The 18,662-nt window shown below is 43.8% G+C and overlaps 2 protein-coding genes across 3 annotated transcripts; one reads left to right on the top strand and one right to left on the bottom strand.

Annotated features, from left to right (window-relative positions):
- Window positions 1–11,986: 11,986 nt before the first annotated feature.
- LOC133883596 (ubiquitin-conjugating enzyme E2 22-like) lies at window positions 11,987–14,999 on the bottom strand. Of its 2 annotated transcripts, XM_062322969.1 has the most exons (7): window positions 14,845–14,999; window positions 13,894–14,062; window positions 13,633–13,777; window positions 13,263–13,340; window positions 13,039–13,151; window positions 12,766–12,869; window positions 11,987–12,535 (listed from the first exon to the last, which is right to left on the bottom strand). In XM_062322969.1, the coding sequence occupies exons 2-7, from the start codon at window positions 13,894–13,896 to the stop codon at window positions 12,220–12,222; spliced, it is 759 nt and encodes a 252-aa protein (XP_062178953.1). In that variant the 5' UTR covers window positions 13,897–14,062; window positions 14,845–14,999; the 3' UTR covers window positions 11,987–12,219. The 2 variants fall into 2 exon arrangements, with proteins under 2 accessions (XP_062178953.1, XP_062178952.1); XM_062322968.1 differs by lacking the exons at window positions 13,894–14,062; window positions 14,845–14,999 and having other exon boundaries at window positions 13,633–13,810.
- Window positions 15,000–17,689: 2,690 nt separating this feature from the next.
- On the top strand, window positions 17,690–18,352 carry LOC133883193 (uncharacterized). The gene has a single exon (XM_062322424.1). It carries the CDS (start codon window positions 17,984–17,986, stop codon window positions 18,227–18,229), a length of 246 nt encoding a protein of 81 aa, XP_062178408.1. The 5' UTR covers window positions 17,690–17,983; the 3' UTR covers window positions 18,230–18,352.
- Window positions 18,353–18,662: the final 310 nt, after the last annotated feature.

Raw genomic sequence — 18,662 nt, 5'->3', positions numbered from 1 at the left:
GGGAATCCAAGAAGCAGGTTTCGTTTAGCTTTTCACAGATTATAGAAGTCAATTTTACTGAACTGTCTATCAAAGTTTTTTAAATCCATAATCTAAAAGCTTTTCACAATCTATTTTTTTTTTTTACAATCTATTTTTTTTTTACAATCTACAAATTACTTTTCAGAATCCCTAACTAAAATAAACATATCCTAAGTAATTTGCACCCCTAAACAACATTACTTCTCGCATGCGCGGTTCAAGTAGGGTTCACAAATTCAAACGATATTCACAAATATCGACGAATATTGATCGATTCGAGCTCAGTCGCATTACGAAAACCGGTGTTTAACTGTCGAATTTGAATTTAAATTAAAAAAATTATGAATTTTGGTTGAATTCTAATTGAATTCTTCAAATTTTGATCGATATTCGCAATATTCAAAGAATACGCTGGAAACGTATTTCGATGCTCAAACACATTTATGAACCCTGAGTTCAACGGACATTCGTCCTGTGAGATCGAAGATTTGGCACTTTTCCCCCCTCTTTTTCGATTTGGTTATTTGATTAGTGTTAGTGGGAGCAGTACATGGTGAAGCGAAGGAAAATAGGTGGAGAGGCCCACCTGGAAGTTGATAATATTTTACTACACGTGTTGTTGTGCTCCTCCTCGCATTCACACCCCGCATGCCATCTTAAGCCCTGTTTGCAGCATGGGAATTTAAAAAAAGAAAACTACAAACGTAACAATGCCTTTTTTTTCTTTAAAAAATGTGAAGTTTTTGTGTTGCAAGAGGAGTTATTGATGAGATTAGCATAAAAAAAAAACTCTACCAACCCTCAACGCTATTCTTTTTCTCTGTCGTGACATTGGTGTGTGATTAGTTACCCGTATAGATAGATGCTTGCTTGATGGATGTATTATTGATGATTATTTTAGCTTAGACTGTGAAATTTTAGTTTAGTTTATAGAATCTGCAAAAGTTCATTTCTAATAAATTGTGTATTGTGAGATTTCGTAATACGACTTGGTTTGTGATTATGTAATCAACTCTTATATTATATATAATCATTTATTTTTCCTTTGACTTTTAAAACCAAAATATATAATAGAATAAAAAATAAATAAGCCTCAAAGCGAGAAACGGATGATAGAACAAAAGCGAAAGTGCAGGAGGAAAATGCTCAAAGTATAGAGATAGATCCTGTTTGTCACATCTGTGGATCGTACAGAATCCAGATTAGTGCAGCTGCCTGTGAAAGTTCCCGAATCCTCTTTGGGTCACGAGACAAACTTTGGGTGGATCATCATCATCATGGGCACGGCACATCAAGGCAGCTAAAAGTTACCCACTTGGGTTTTTTTATCTCATCTGGAAGCCTTTCTTGAATCTTGACGGCTCTTAATCATGACCTTTGGAAGATAAGTCGCATTTCGCTAGAGAATCTGAGAAGAAAGAGAGCTGAGGAAGCAAGAAGAAAAGGAAAGGATATCTTGAGAAGGAACTTGACATGACCTAGTGCCTGAACAAGAGAGATTGCTAGATTGATATCCTAGTGGGATGGGCATGATGAGAGTTTAGTGTTGGTAAAAAGCCTTTTGATACCTGAAGAATCGAGGTGGCCTAAGATTAGAGCTTCAAAGGGGGACAAAAGAGTGGCCTGAACTGTTCATTGGTTCAGGACGAGTATATATTACCTTTTCACTTTAGCACTGCACTCTTCGTCAGGGAAAGCTTCAGAATCACTGAACTTATCCATGAAGCATCTAATTTACACAGGAACAACAAGACCATAGGAATCAACAGAAAAGGCGAGTATTCTTTCAAATAATTTTCATTGCACAGACAGTTTGTTCCAACAGATTACACAGTAGTACAGTACAGACCCACTTCACATTCTTTCCTTTTGGACCCAACACAAGCATCCTTCTCCCGAACACAAGCCCATGAGATGCCTCTGGCGTTTTTCTTAAGTTCCACCGCGCATCTGCTGAATCTAGCACTTATGAAGAGATCATTATCTTATCTACCACTACCCACCGCTGCTTCCCAGGATTATTTGATAATAATCTCTTCAGGCTCTTCTTCCGTGCATCCATCTTGTCGGAACTGGTATAGGATACACCAATATCCATAATATATATTAAAGAAAAATTTGTCTACAGGACACTAAAAGGGTATTGTTTGGTCTCCAACACGTCATACTCTTCGATTTTACCTGCCAGACACTACGAAAATGTGGCTTGGTCTATCGGACACCGCAGTGAATAAAATATTTATTTTCAGCTAATGAGAAGAGAGAATAGTTTGAAAATGACACAAATGCCCTTGTCCTCAGTTCGTTGATGTCGTAGCAGGGGTGAAGCCAGAGGGGAGGCTCTCGGTGGCGGCTCAGAGTCGGGCGATGCGGTGGAGACAGGATCGGGCGGCGGCCCTGCCCTGCCCTCCGATGCGTCCATCACATGTCGTCGCCGGTCCTCACCACATCATTACCGTTGTTCTCAGCCCCAACGGAAAATGCCTCCGCGGCAATCGGTCGTTCTTGCATCCAGTGAAGTTATTTCCCCTCTCTTTCCGCCATGAGCATCTCCACTACCTCACCAGCCTTTTGCCCCACTCGATTGTAGCAGAACACCAGGCATCTCGTCCGGCGCTGATGCGCTTGCAACGCCGCAGGTCCTCTCCATCATCCCGTTGATCTGTGGTGTCTCTGGCCGATTTCCCCTTGCATACAGCCGTTCAGGTCCACCGTCGCCCGCCCGCCTCAACGCCGCTCCATCAGATTCGTCGCCTTCCTAAGCTCCACGGTGACCCACTGATGTTGACGCCATCGCCCTCTTCTCGTGTGCCTGCCCCAACGAGCTTGCACCATGAAGACTTTGCAACCGGCGTGCACGAAGCGAGGGCGGGGAAAGCCGACCGGGGCGAAGGGATCTCCGGTGGTGGCTTGATGCGTGAACAGCGGGCGGAAGGACGTGCGGGCGCGGCCGGGACGATGTGCGCGTAGGCGGCGGAGGGCGTGGCGGTGTGGGCCAGTAGCGCGCGCATGAGGCACACTCGGTGGCAGTGCGCACACGAGCGGCAACGCAGGCGAAGCAGCGGCGCGGTGGCAGCTGCTCGCGGGAATGGCGCGTGCGAGCGGCAGCCTTGCGTCGTGGCGTGTTCGGCTCGATGGCTCGACGCCGGGTGGGTCAACGCGCATGGGTAGCGTGGCCGAGCAGGACGGCGCGGGTGATAATGAGGAGAAGGGCAACAATGACTTTTCACTCACCTTATGAATATTTTATTTGTTGCGGTGTCCTGTAGACCAAGACACGTTTTCGTAATGTCTGGCAGGCAAAATCGACGAGTGTGATGTATTGGAGACCAAACAACACTCTTTTAGTGCCCTGTAGACAAATTTCCCTATATTAAACTATAAATCAATCTGGATATATAAATATTTCATAGATGATAACAATAACACATTGTCACAACTTAAAGTAAATATATGTTATTATAAAGGGGGCATTTGAGTGTCAAAAAGCAAATAAAAACTGCAGCTAGTGCAGTCTTTTTATTCTCCCATTCCCTCTTGTAGGGGTGAAAACGGGCCAGATTTTTCCCACCTGCCCGATCGCCCAAACCGTTTTATATGCTAATCAGATTTCGGATATCTGGAAGCAATCTTAGATATCGAATCGGATCTTAAATAGTTGTATCATACATCATATTCGGATGTAGAGAGCCAAGTATTCGTTGGATATCGGATATTCAAGATTAAAATCGGATGTATCCAAAGAATATCTGACAACTATCCGAGCCTATTTTTCGGAGCTTGTAACTTTTTTATACGGAATCAGATGGAGATGATCTTTATATAAATATTTTAGTTCTCGACGAGATCTACAAAATTGTAGTTGATACTTTTTACATTTGAAGTAATTAATATGTTCAGATAATAAATAGAAGCTTTAGCCAACATATTAGGCACTCGTAACTTCTCTGATTTTGCTCGAATTGAACTCTTTTCATTGGAGTATATTGCTGATTTGCTTGTTGGACCTTTAATATAGTTGAATTTTGGATATGTGAAATGTCAGACAATCATAACATATGCGATATATAGTTATTGCTCTTACTCAATATGCGAATAAATATTCGTGATTGACATTGTGTGTATCCTACTCGTCATATATTCAATCTGTATTCGTGACCGAGACTGTCTGCATCCATATATGTATCCAACATCATCTGTGTCTAGCTCCGATTTCGATGAAAAAGATACGAGATAGCATACAGGATCAGCGATATCTGTCCGTATCCAATCTAATTACACCCCTACCCGCATGTAGTCGATGCGGAGTGCTGCCTCAGAATTCTCAATCCTCAAAATAGTCCTCATAATCTTCCCCTACTGAGCAGTATAGTTATAGCAAGTATGAGTATGTCTTGTACTCCGTAAGTTATGGTAAAAGAATGAAATGAATGCATTCACAATAATCAAGGCTTACAGGGGCTTATTTGCATAAAGGCATAATTTAACAAAATATTTAAGACAAATGAAATTATTGAATCTAAACAACCTCAAGAATTAACCTTTTTTACATAAACCACTTCAACCGAAGTTGACCACCTAAAACATGGCTCCCGCAACCATAAATAAATCACTAACCCAAAGTTATCTAAAACCAATGTATTTTAATCATGTGTGGCTGAAAAGATAATGATGTCGTCTAGAAAGGGGTGAATAGGCGTTCTTGCAAAATTAAAACTACACTGCGGATTGTACATAATCCAAAACTTTCGGGTTAAGAGATTTGCAACGGAATATGCAGAATCCGGAGCTTCTGGGTTTAGCAAAGAATAAACTCAAAACTAAAATCATGGTACACCTAAAGAGTTCTAGCTCAAACCAAATGATGTCATGTGTTTCGAGTGATGATTCAAAGTAGATCTATGGAGAACCTACAATCAATTTCACACGAGCAAGTAGATTGAGCAATATGCACAAATAGTAAGCAAAAACTCAAAAATAAGAAAACAAGAGAGGAGACACGCGATTTGTTTCTCCAAGTTTGGACACATCCACTAGAGGTTCCTACGTCTCTGTTGAGGGGCTCGATCACACTTGAGTCAAATCTCTCTCAATCATTTTCCTCTCCAAGCTTGGTCACACTTGAGCTTGGCTTCAACTCTTGATTTCTTCCCTTGCGGAGGTGAAATCGAAGCCTTCACAAATTTCTCGTGGCACACCATAACCTTGGGTGCTCACCAACGATGCCTAGCCATCTAAGAGCTTCAGGCTCCAAGAGTAACAAACGCGATGACAAACTTCTTGCTGATGAACTCGAGTGCTCAAGATGAGAGTTATGCTCACTTGCATTCAAACTTCAATCTCTCAACTCAACTCACTTTTCTTCTCAAATATCATACTAGATTGGAGTGGGGAGAGCTCTATTGGCTTTAGTTTTGAGTGTTTTCGTGGAAGCACCAACAACTAATGAAGAGAGGGGGTGAGAGGGTATTTATACCCAACCCTCCAAAACTAGTCGTTATGCAACTTTTTTGGCTTAACCTGAAACTTTAGGGTAAAACATGAAACTTTCGAATTAACACTTGAACGCAGAACAGAGAGCACTAGTGTCACATCCCAAATCCGTCAACATGACATTAAGCATAATCATGCATCATGAGCATGATGTTTATTGGCTAAGCATTTTATGAGTGCGTGTTAATTCTAATGCTGATTTAATAATTGCTATGTGTTTTGAAAATACCCGATGTTAGAGTTTTCATTAGATTTTGTTCCGCATAGTGTTGTGTGTGAATTCAATTTAAATTTGGGTTCATCTCATTTTGTAATCACGGTCCATAATTCCTATAATTATTGGAGCACTAGAGCACCTCGTGTTGGATTTTCAAATTGAGAGAGGGGGAAATGTTTTGTAGCTATTTTAGCTTGTCTCTCTAGCTTGCGGGACCCACTAGCTGGCCCCACCACCTCACCTCTCCCTCTCACTCAGTTGCACTCCACTAGCAGCTCCCTCTCCCTCACTCCACCTCACTCACTCTCCTCTCTCCCCAACCAAACAACACAAGCGGAAAGAACAGCTCTCACCCCCCCCCCCCCTTCTCGCTCTCTCCATTCTCCACCCAAATCCCACTTCTAGAAGCAAAAGAAAGGTATGGATGTGTTGTCATGATGTTCTCCACCTCTCTAGCTCTCTATCCATCTAATTCTTTCTTGCATGCATGGAGATTTAAAGGAGTTGCAAAGCAATTTTTTCACCTCTCTTTTCTGAAATTTCAGCAGCACCTTGTCCTCCTTTCTCCAAACTTTTCCCTCCGATTTCCCCTTTGCAGACAGTCACTAACCTTGGCAAAGAACTTTTGGTAAGTCTCTAGGATTTCCATGGTAGCAATGCATGTTTTAGATCGGTTTGGATGGGTTTGTGAAAATGCATCTAGCCCCTATGTGTGGTTTTGGTAATTAATGATAATACCTATGGACTAACAATGATGTTGAGTTTGTTAGTAAGTTGTTTCATAGGTGATGCATCGATGAGAGATATGCATGAGCTCTATGTAAATGTTGAGATTGAAAATGCATCAAGATGAATAAGCTCTAGGTGATGCTCGGGTAAGTAATGACAATGCCTATGGACTAACAATCATATTAAGAATTGCTATTAGGTTATTCAATAGGAGATGCATAAATGATGAAGCATGGATTCTTTGAGAAATGCTATGAGTTCAAATAATTGCATCAAAAGTTATTGAGATTTTAGTGATGCTCATAAGAAGAAGAAGAAGCTCAATAAGATTAGCAATAAGCTTGAAGGCTAAGTTACTTGTGAAGATCAAGTAACTAAAGGTATGACATGTTAATAGAGTTTTATAGACTAACCCGTGTGCTATGTGTTTAAGAATGAGTGGGGTTAGGTTCTATATGAAGATTGATAATATGCATGAAGGCTAATAAGTTACTTGTGGAGATCAAGTAACTTAAGGTATAAATGTTGTCATTTAAGTTTTATGGACTAACCCATGTGCTTTGTGCTTGAGAGTGAGTTGAGGTTAGGATCCATAAGAATGCATAAGTTGAATTGAAATCGCATATGCCAAGAGTGAAGAACAAAAGTGGACTCCATATATGAAAAAGTGAATTCTCTGAAGATGTCGAATACAAAATGGTTTTGTGGTAAGACGGTGAAAGGCATGCAAGACTCGGCTGCGATGGACCATCCGGTGGTGAAGGGCAAGCAAATGGCTTGGCGCCGAAGGACCAAAGCGATGGTGAAGAGCGAGTGAAACTTTGCGCCAATGGACCGTGTAAGGCCATGAGAAGCTATGAGTAATTTGCATCAATCACATGAGGAATCAAAAATAGATAGAGTGAAGATTTTATGGAAGTTAGCAACCCTCAAAGGTTTGAAAGTAAGAAGCGGTACTTAAAAGTATTCAAAAGGCTCAAATTGGTTCAAATGTGTTTTATCTTTAAAATTGAGTCTAGGTATGCTGCACTATTAAGAGGGATGCAACGTGAGCTAATTGTCACGTCTCAGTGCTCAAGAGTTCCCAACCAAACCCAAAGTGAGAGTTTCTTGTTAAGAGTCCGGAGCGAAAAGTGTGGAAGTGTTCAAAATAGGTTTTGGAGTGTTCCTAGTTTGATCCTATGTGTTTTAGGCCATGAATTCAATTGGGATGTGTAGCCCTCTGAATAAGCTTTTCATAGAGTCCAAAATCGTCGAAATCGGACTCCGAGATCAAAAGTTATCGCTGTTTTTCGGAGGTCAGCTGTGCTGTGCTCGGAGACTCCGGTGAAGTCCGGATACTCCGGTACCTGGAGTGGCCAGAGACTCCGGTGAAGTCCGGATACTCCGGTACCTGGAGTGGTCGGAGACTCTGGGAAGTCTCTGAGGCTGTTTTCTGTGTTAAGTGCCGACCGGAGACTCCGGTGTAGGCCGGATACTCCGGTAAAGTCTAGAAAAGAGCCTAACTGCTAGTTCTGACACAGTTCTGTGACCGTTCTGACGCCGTTTCGGATTTTAGGCTGGAGACTCCGGTGTTCACCGGATACACCGGGGTAGGTGTGTCAGAACAGTAACGGCTAGTTGTTTGAAGTGGGCTATTTATACCCCACTCACCCCATCCTTTGGGGCTGCTGCAAAGGGCACGAAAGAACACATTTCTAGAGCTAAAAGAACCTCTCCCACTCCATTCTAGTGTGTGATTTGAGAAGAAAAGTGAGTTGGGTTGAGAGATTGGAAGATTGAGTGCAAGTGAGCTAAAATCCAATCTTGAGCACTTGAGTTCTCAACAAGAAATTCTCGAAGCGTTTGTTACTCTTAGAGGTGAAGCCTCCTAGCCGGCTAGGTGTCGCCGGTGAGCTCCTGTGCTTGTGGTGAGCCACGGGAAAGTTTGTGAAGGTCGATCTCGCCTCCGGAAGGGAAGAGATCAAGGATTCCGAACTTCGGGAAACAAATCTTTGTGTCTCCTCTCTTGTTTCCTTACTTTTAAGTTCTTGCTCAAATCTTTGTGCATATTACTCGATCTACTTGTTTGTGTGTATTTGAGTATAGGTTCTCAGTGGATCTATTTGGAATCATCTCCGGGAACACACAACATCACTACCTATCCTTTTTATTCAGTTTCGGGCTCTGTTCTGTACAGAAACCGGAGAATCCGGACTTCACCGGAGTTTTCGGACCTGTAAAACCCGGAGACTCCGGTCTTCACCGGAGTATCCGGATGAACAATAATTTCAGGTATATGAACAGTGTTTTCAGCCTTTTCAATTTGAGTCTTATTGCATATCTTTCGCTAGATTTGAGTAATTCTTGTCACCCTAGGATTGTAAATTTTCACATTTATTTAAGGTGATTGTGCACTAGTTGAGCCTAGCATATTTAGATTTTTCATTTATGAAAAATCCGTTAATTTATATTCCGCTGCAAGTTTAGTCCAACAGTAAAAGGGGATGAATTTTTGTAAAATGACTATTCACCCCCACTCGGCGACATCATTGTCCTTTCAGTTTGTGAGCTGCAAATCGAAGAACAGCGAAGCATCATCATGTTCTTGAGGCAATAGAGCTAGAAGAATGTTTGGATGAGTAGAGCTAGTGTTTGTGCTTTTGGAGTGGATGAGTTAGGTCTAGAACCAATGCTTTAGTGCTTTTACATGTTTATGTGATTTAGATTTTAACATGCAAGTTGAATCGATCGACAAATCATCGCAAAACTCCTTTCTGCAAGAACATCGGAAGTTCTGGTTTATAAACTGGAATTTCTGATTAATTCAAGTTTAGGCAACCCGAGCGCCTCATTTTCAAAATACCGGATGTTCCGGCCACATCGGAAGTTCCGATCTTGATATTGGAACTTTGTGACTATTAATTGTGAAGCTGATATCAGGTGTTCTGATCTTGATATAGGATGTTCCGGACTTTGTGACTATTAATTATGAAACTGAGCAGCAAGGCAAACATCCATACTCTTCCTAGTACTTTGGATCATGTGAAATCTAATTTGATAAACTACGCTTTATGTATATTTGCATGTAGTGAGTCATTGTTGGGTTTTATGAGTAGATCCTATTTGTTGCACTACCTTACACTGGCATTGTTTATCTCTTGATCTGTTGTAACCTAGGTTATTCTTTGTGTGATTGTCAACCAAAAAATGAACATGATGTGTTTAGTCATGCATAAGTTCTCGATAGAAGTCGAGCGATGCTTCGACCATCGTTCACGAGCTTAGGACTTACTTATTATTCACTAATGATAATGATGATGGAGGGATGTGTAAGTTAGTTAGGATGAGATAAGGTTCGAGCGGGAAATAGGGATGGCTCGAGAAGGGAGTCTCGGATGCTATAAGCCCTTGAATCGATTAAGCATCGGCCATTGGTATAGTTGGTTTTAGCACTTTCTGTACTTACCACATGTCGCTATAATGGTAAGATAAACCGAATACCTTATGTAGATGTGATCTTTTGACGTGCGAGTCTCGTGTATTGTCGATATAATAGGCTTGTAAGGGGTATCTAGTTTGCTTATGGAGTAGTTCTAGATGACCTCCGCACGCCGAGACGTATGTTCAAACAGTTGTGGCTTATTTGGGAAAGGTTGTCACGAGTACCCCTTATGTGGACCTATGTTAAGCCGAATGGTCCTCGAGTCGTATGAGTAAAGAAGTACCCCTTGCAGGATGTAAAATCAATTTGAATTGTCATGCTCTCAGTTATGAGCACGCCTCTTTCTATTTGCATCAATCGTAGAGTTTTGATATTGGAAAGTGGTGATGGTATGTTGGGAAATAGATGGTGATGTTGATGTCAAGTTTAGAGGTTTTTGGAATTTTTCTAGATTTTCTAGCTATTATTTAGAATTAAAAAGGATTTTTAGGAATTAAAGAAACACTAAAAATTATTAAAAACAAACTATTCAAAATTATTTTTAAAAATAAAAACTCATTTTTTGATTTATAATAATTATTTACCAATGTTTCAGAATTAAAAACATTAAAGAAAACCTATTTACTTATTGAAACAATTATTCTAGGTTTAGTAAACATTATTTAAAATTTTATTTATTATTTTTATCACTAAAAGTATTAAAAGACATACAAACGAGTTAAAAACATTTTAATTGAATTTATTTTAGTGAGAAAACATTTAGAAACCTTTATCTAATTTATTAATAATTTTTCAGAAATGTTCTATTAAATAAAATATATTTCACGTATTTTAGGATATTTCGGAATTAATTTTCTACTGAAAAAGGCCTTTATTGCGCAGTGCTGACGTCATCCTCTGACGGGACGTGCTGACTGGGCTCGGTGCTGCTGATTAGGCTGCAACGTAGGATAACTGTGCCTGCATGGCGTGCTTGCGTGGCTGGCTGACGCGGATTACGTGTTCGTTAAATCTAACGCGTTGATCTCGGAGTCGACGGCTAAGCTATAAAACACGAAGCGGTACACGCCGATCTAATATTGGCCGCACGCTAGCGATCGGAGGGTGGATACGCGACTACGCGACCTACCTCGGCTCCGGCGGCTGGAAGGCATCGACGTCGATCTCCCGCGGCGGTGACATCGTTGGAGACAGCGGAATCTTCGGAGCGATGCTCTGGCTTCGACGGCGAGAAGCGGAGAAGCCCCCTGGGATATCTGGGAACGCGTTTGGAGGACATGTCGTCGCCGAGGAGCGGCGGAGCGGCTTGGCAACGGCGGAGGCAGCCTAGCCGCGTTGGAGAGAGCAAGGCAGACGCGGAAGGCGAGAGAGGAGGCAGCAACTGAGATTTGAGAATTGCGACCGTCGACACACGACGTTGAGTCGAGTATGGCCCGCCCATCCGGGGCACGGCCTGGCGAGTGGACCCAGGAAGAGCGCTCGTGGGCCCCACCTGCCGTGGCGTTTGGCATGCCCCGTCCCGCCCTGTGCGTGCTAGCCGTTGGGCCGTCCCACGGATTCGAAATCCTGGCGAGGGTCGCCGGCTGAACGGAGTTACGAAACTACGTGAGAAATCGATCTTGGGATCTGAGCTCTTAATCCTTTTCCGTATGGTTTATGAGTCAATAGATTGATAGGAGAGCGTAATTATGTTAATTTTTCTCCTAAAAAGTATTGACTTGCTAGTTTACGACTTGAACGATCATTTGGTGAAAGTTGGCAGCCGATGAGCTCTTTAGCTTACATGCAACGTTCGGCCAGCAACTCGCAGCCAACAGCGATCCTACAAGCTACTCCACCTATCAGATCTTAATCGCTACTGCCACAACAATCCACAGAATATTTGGTGAAGAAGTCGACAAACCACATACACAAGAGTCATTTCACTTGGATCAGCAACGAAATAATCCATGCATTGAGTTTTGCAGCCAGTAACGAACCATGAATCTGAATCAGAAGTGATCAGGTAGGACTTGTACGCCCTGCAGCTCTGCAGGCTGCTGCCATCATGGTCCGATAAGTAGTAGGCATGCTGGTTGATTGCATCAGATAAATCAGGGAAATGAGAGAAACAAACAAATAGGCACCTTTTCTTCCAAATGATTGACATTGCACATACAGTTTGTCCCGAAGGACCCAGTTCACATTATTCCCTTTTGGCCACACTTCTCCGAACAGCCACTTCATCAGATGCTTCTCAGACTTATTTTTCCCGGTTTCACTATGCATCGCGAAGAAATTTGAATCGTTAACTGCAGCTGTCTACTAACCACCTCCCCAAGTCGGAGGTTTTGGCCTACAATCTCTTCAGGCTCTTCTTCCGTGCATCCACCTTTTTCTTATCAACTGGAACTTTCGCAGCAAGGGGCGCATCCTTCTTTTGTGCTGCTGATGCTCCTACAGCAGGATCAGAAACAGTAGCATTCTGATCCTGCAAGTTCGTGCCAAATGCTCTAGTTGTCGTGGAGGTAGATACTGCTGTTGGCACTGATGGTGTGTTCTCGCTGGAAGTAGTACAAGACTTGTCCACATTCAGTGCTGTGGTTGACTCAGAAATAACTCCAGTCTTGGACTTGTTCTTAGGTTTAAGGGCATGGATGCCAGTGTATAACCTGCATATGGAGCCCGATGAAATTATCATTAACTAGTTACATCTTCTACGCGATGCTTCAGTAAGTGATGTGATCTGATTTGTCAGGTTAGCTTTAGCCATCATATATTCATGTCAAAGTGTCAGCATTGCTTGCATAAAGAATCATAGTTCCGAATACTGCAGTTTTGACCATTAAGAAAGCATCTATGAGCTCTACTCCTAGTTGATAATGTAAGTTGAAGGGTTCACCTTGCATGCCGTGCATACTCCTCATAGTTTTCAAGTAGCATCTTCCCAGCTTGTTCATTAAGTGCAGATTCAGGAAATGGCTCGATCAGAAGGCATCTCACTACCTGTCAGACATACCGACAAGCATCTCACAGTAAGTCTCTGCCATGTTGTGTCAGCAGTTGGAACTCATTCCAGCTGCTGAACTAGATCAAAGCTTAGCAATTGCTTCCAAAGAAAGTGTGCGTTACTACTACAAAATAAGGGCTGAGGTGTGCTAAACTTCAAGCTTACCAGAAGAACATGTCTTAGTCCAAGATCAGGATTCCAATCCTTCTTTAGTGTGTTTACGCATATCTCACCACTAGTAGCTATGTTTGGATGGAAAATTTTTGTCAAGAAGAATCCTGCAAATCAAAGCAAAAGGTCAGAGTCGAAGATTTTCAACTGAAGGCTTTACTTCAAGAGCTGGATGAACTCCAACGAATTTTGGAAGTATCAAAAGAACTAAATCAAACCTTTTGGGGGAGACTGAGGGAAGTCGCGAGACAATAACAGCTTCATCCGGAATACTCCATTCTCATATGGAGTTCCAGCTGCACCATGTCCAGATTCAAATTTTCAGAGACAGAAAGTAGTGAAATAGAAAAAGGAAACTATTAACACTGCAGGTTCATAATATGCACTGCCAGAAGCAAAATGCTTCATCTTTACTCAGCTCTATTCACACGATGTGTTAGAAACATGAAATGGAATGGCAAAAGACACCATTATACACAAAACAGGTAAAGCATGATCAGGATAGCAGCATAGGGATGTAAAAATCTAATAGAGCAAGGCCCAAAATATTGGCTAGTGGAAACCAAAATATCTTGAAAGAAATGTTACCAGGGCCTTCAATATCAGCAAAGATAGTGGTGAAGTCATCATCGTTGATGATGACGTTAATCCCTTCTGGAGGTGACTCGTCAAGATTTTTCAGTTCTTTAGCCAATTGCCTGATGACATTAGGTGGGAGGTTCTCGTTGGTTGCCTTCAGTGTCATAAACATGCCATTAGAACCACGGAATACAGCACAAGTGATTTGCAGTGATGTTCTCTTTAATACCAAAAAGAAATCCTAAAAATATCAAAATTTTAAATGCTCACCATGGAAGCAATAACAGCAGATAGCTTTGGAGGTTCTTTATTAGCAGCTTCGCTTAGAAAATTTGTTGTGCCAGGATATCACCTTTTATGGCCACAAAACCTTGGCACCCTGCAAATTGAGTAATGCCAGGTTGCCAGCAACTCGCAACTCTGTGGCACCGCGAGTAACCTAAGGAAACCAATAAATTGTGACTTAACATTCCAGGTAGAACACTTATAATTGAGGTACGTATGATACATTACATTTCCAGTGTAATTAAAATTTATTGACAATTTGGCGGTCATTACAGTGTATTCCTAGTCCCAAGCTACCACAATTATGTTAATATAGTAAAAGGTTCAGCAAGTTAATTCGTTAATAATAACATCGCCATAAAAAGATAAACATAGCAGTTGGTACTAAAAGTATCGGCTCTTATTCGCTCCCTCCTTCCAGGCTATCAGAGCGCTGCAGTATCACTACATCCAGGTGTTGTCCCTCTCAAAATTCAGAAATGCCCATAAATTAGATTTGGGGAAATGCTAGACCAATCGATTGCTCAAACAATCAACACAAACTTCTGCCTGGCCATCTAAGCGTCACAAATCATAAGTCACAACATCCAGGGGCTATCCCTCTCAGAATTCAGAAACATGTATCTGCTCAGAAATTGGATTCATGTGAGAGTCGAGACCAATCGGTGGATCAAACAATCGGTCCTAGCCTGCACTAGCGCAACATCGGTGCCTATGGATCTGAGACTGATGAGACCCCATCCCAACAGAAGAAACCTAGCACCCACGCAAGGCAGGCGCCACGGTCGGAGACCACTCGCTCCCTCCGCGGCTCTGCCCCTGGCCTCCGCCTCCGCCGCCTGTGCCTCGGGGGAAGAGACCGACATGGGAGGCAGGTACGCACTACGCAAGCAACGATCGATCGGAAGTGAAGCGGGGGGGGGGGGGGGCGCTTACCTCGGGTCAGGGCGACAGGAGAGCGGCCGAACGCGCAATTGAGACGGCCGGAGGGGGAGTTACAGGCGGCTGAGAGGGGTGGCGGCCGCCGGTCGGGCAGTGTATGCTCGGACGGGGGAGGGGAGGAAACCAAACCCTAGGCGGGGGGGGGGGGGGAGGGGGCGCGAGGGGTTCTCGACTTGGGAGGGCAGAGCCGGAAGGGGGGTGGGGAGGGGAGAGGAAGTAGGTAGTTGATGAGAACCCAGCCAGCCTGATGTGACGAGAGATCCGACCGTTGAGGCCGGCGGGCCCCGCCCGGGAGCGGCGAGGATGGCGCGGGCCCACGTGGGCGCCGGCCACCGACGCGTGCGCCGGCCGTAGTAGCCGTTGCGGCGGATCGAAATCATGAGTGGGCTTCACGGAAAAACCGAAATCACGACGGCGAGCGTCGCCGGCCGCCAGCCGGACGAAGGGACAATCACGGCGAGTTTGATTTTTGAGCCCCGGTTACGAGTATGCATGAATGGTGGATCAGTTCAACTTCAAATCGGAAATTGGGATATTCACCTCTCAGCTTCACGTAAATTAATATAAAATACTTTAAATATTTATTTTTAATCTAGAATATAAATAAGATGATTTATTTAAATATTTTTAACGTGCTCTACTTTTTAACTAAAAATATTTTATAAATTTTTAATACGAAAGGTCTGCAAAATAATCGCTCGCTATTACTATTCTTACTGCGCATTGGTTGGCAGGATGCCAGCCGGTGAAGGCTTCGAGCTGGCGAGTTCACTTGCAGTACCACTCGGACAACTTGACGCCACGCATGCTACTTGTACTACTATATTGTACGTGCATCTAGGATATGAACTTCATAATCACATCAACACCGAGCGAGAGATTGAAAAGTGCACGTTGAATTGTTGATATATTTTTTCACTTAGAAATCGATTCTGGTCGTAAACATTACCATACAAGTTTAATCGTTGCATCTATACCCTGTAGGGGCGAGCGGAGGGGGTGCTCCTCGCCAGATCTGGCCCTCTCTCTCCTGCACCTAGTGTTTGGCAGCCCGAGTTCGTGCTCCATGACAGTGCTTTTGTCTCTTTGAAAATTGTGCTCCATGACAGTGCTAAGTTATTGTCAGAGCTGTTATCATGTGGATATACGATTAAGTTTGGTGACGATGACATATAATCAATAATAAATTACAATCCCTAATAAGGAATTTTTTTTTCCTCTTTCATACAAAAAATGAAGAATGGGTTTTTGGGCTCCCAGTGCATACGGAGGTAGGGGCTTGAGGCCCGTCCACGAGGTGGAGACCCTCTGGTTGTAATCGTGCGTGTGGGGTGAAGCGATATTAAGGTAAAGACTGAGATCTGTTGTATTAAAGTTGGAGCTACTTTATCGCTAACATAGCGAGCTTAGCAACGATGACATGCGATGTACTCCGTCACTTATAAGGTGTTAGTGGTGTGTTTATTGCGGTGTGTATAGTTGTTTGGCTAACCTGTCGTCGTAGAATATTGTTATGATATATATTGTTTTGTTTTTTTAGCTTCAGTGTCCTGGCGAGCCTCTACTCATATATGGTGTCATAGTTTTTTCTCTTTTTCTTGTTGCTTTAGCTTGTATTATTCAATATCTTTTGATGTCTTGGTCTTCTTCTAATATAATCGCCCACGTTTTAATAAAAACTGGACAACGACTTCCCTTGATGGTGAAAAGAGGTTTCAATGGCAAACGTGTGACGACCATGTCATTCGCGTTTAACGGAGAGTTGATTGGTGCTCCTACCGATAACCAAACGAAAGGCTGTCACGAGAAAATAGTTGACTGACTCATCTCTGAGATACAAGACGAAGTGCGTGCTGGGAGCACGACAGGAGCAAAGAATCTTGCAACCTTAGCTGTTCCAACAATTAGTGTGTAATAGCTTTGTTTTCTTTTTTTAATCGATGCTTTTGTATGTCAGGAGTTCGCTACTCCAACCGGCTTCAGTACTCTTTCTGATCGAGACTTCTTGTATCTCTAGCGTATGCATATGCTCATGTTTTTATTAATATATATAAACTGGACACGCTCCAGGTCTTTTGGTGTCGTCAAGCACCCATATACGATATACTTTCTCTCAAAAAGTGATATATCCCCCTGCAGGCCCTGAATCTGGATGCCAGCCTATTTCTCGAGCAATCTCATAGCCATTTCCTCCCAGGAAAAAGTGTTTTCACGTTTGCTCCCATGCACCAAAGCAAGCACACGCGCCGGCACGATACGACGTGCGTACGCAACAACGCACACTGAACCGCATCAAGGACGGACATTAGCCGTGACCACCAAATTAAGCAACGCGCCCACGCACACCAACCACTCGCAGTACTGCACTACTGCTACATGTGACTCGGCCGAATAAGCCCAAGCAAAAGCGGCTCGAGCAAGGTTTACAAATGTGTTTTACCTTCGAAATCTGGTCCGCGGTGGTAATCACGGTAACCGCACAGTTTCGGTAGAATTTAGTAGAAACCGATCGAATTTTATCAAATTTTTAAATTTTTTAAATTTTAAATTTAAGCTTGATCGATGATCGCTTGATTTATAAAAGCGGTGCGGACCGAATCTTTCAATAATCATGATAAACAAACAGTTATCGATAATATTTATAACCCTGAATCTAAGACGCCCAGTTTCTCGTCCTCTTGTCTACATCCACCGCGAAGCCTGCCGGCCAGTCCATCATCTTAGTGAACATGTGAGCCCCGCTAAGAGTTAGCTCTTATGTTAGCAGCCACGTCACGGTGTAGTTAAGTGGCAGTCACCATGCCTCGTTACACGCCCGGAATGACAGCCGCCCCCGGCTGGCGTGCTGAGCTGCCCCGGATACATCCCCAGAGCTCACGCGCGCAACGCGCAACGGCACCGTCCTTTGCTGTTGGTGACCTGGTGCCACCACCAACGAAGGCAGGAGGAAATTGATTGCGCCAGGCGCCAGCCCCACCGCCACGGCTCGGCGACGCGGCTAGCTCTTGCACCCGTGCTATCCAAAACGAGCACCGGCCCTGCTAGCTCTTGCGGTCGCGGCGCCCGAGAAGAGGCAGCGAGCAGGGCGCTCGTATCCTGCTTGTCCTAGTTGTCCTGGGGCGACGGTGAGCGGATGGAGGGGTCGACGGCGGCGGCGGCTGGGGCGGGGGCGATGCTGTGCGGGAAGGAGGAGAAGGTGCTGGGCGTGCAGAAGGCGCCCGGGAGCTGCCCGTACTGCGGCGGCGGGGTGGCGGCGACGGACGTGGAGGCCAAGTGGGTGCTCTGCTTCCTGCCGCTCTGCCTCAAGACCAAGCGCAGGTTCGCCTGCACCGCCTGCGCCAGGCGCCTCGTCACCTACCCCGCCATTCTGCATGACTAGAGTTCTAGCTACAAGATCATTTCCTGTCCTCCCCTCTTCACTCGAGATCTCCGGGTGAAGTGAAGATATGATTTGGTCGAATTCTCGTTTTGGTGACAACTTGTAGCGATTTAGCGGCTTAAATCTCGGTTTTCGAGATGATCCTTATCTTTTTGGATGCCAACGAGGTGCGCTAATCCATGGTTGATTGAAGGAGCTAGCTTGTGCATGCTTCGCGTGTGTTACACGTTCGCTGCTGATGCGGATGGGTTTCTTCACTTGTCGAGAAAAATCGCGGCTTCACCTCGAGCAAACGCGTCGATATGGCCTCCAGGGTATGTATCATTCACGGCACGTGTCGCGAATCGCGATCGTGCGGTAGCTCAAACCAAAAGGACGTAATCTCCTACTCGTGTGATCGCAGATTCGTAGTGGATCCGCATTGACACTCAAG

The sequence above is a fragment of the Phragmites australis genome, chromosome 10 (assembly GCF_958298935.1).
Source record: "Phragmites australis chromosome 10, lpPhrAust1.1, whole genome shotgun sequence".
NCBI classification, from domain to species: Eukaryota; Viridiplantae; Streptophyta; class Magnoliopsida; order Poales; family Poaceae; genus Phragmites; species Phragmites australis.
Note: the sequence above shows the minus strand (reverse complement) of the source record. Positions and strands in the feature narration are given on the sequence as shown.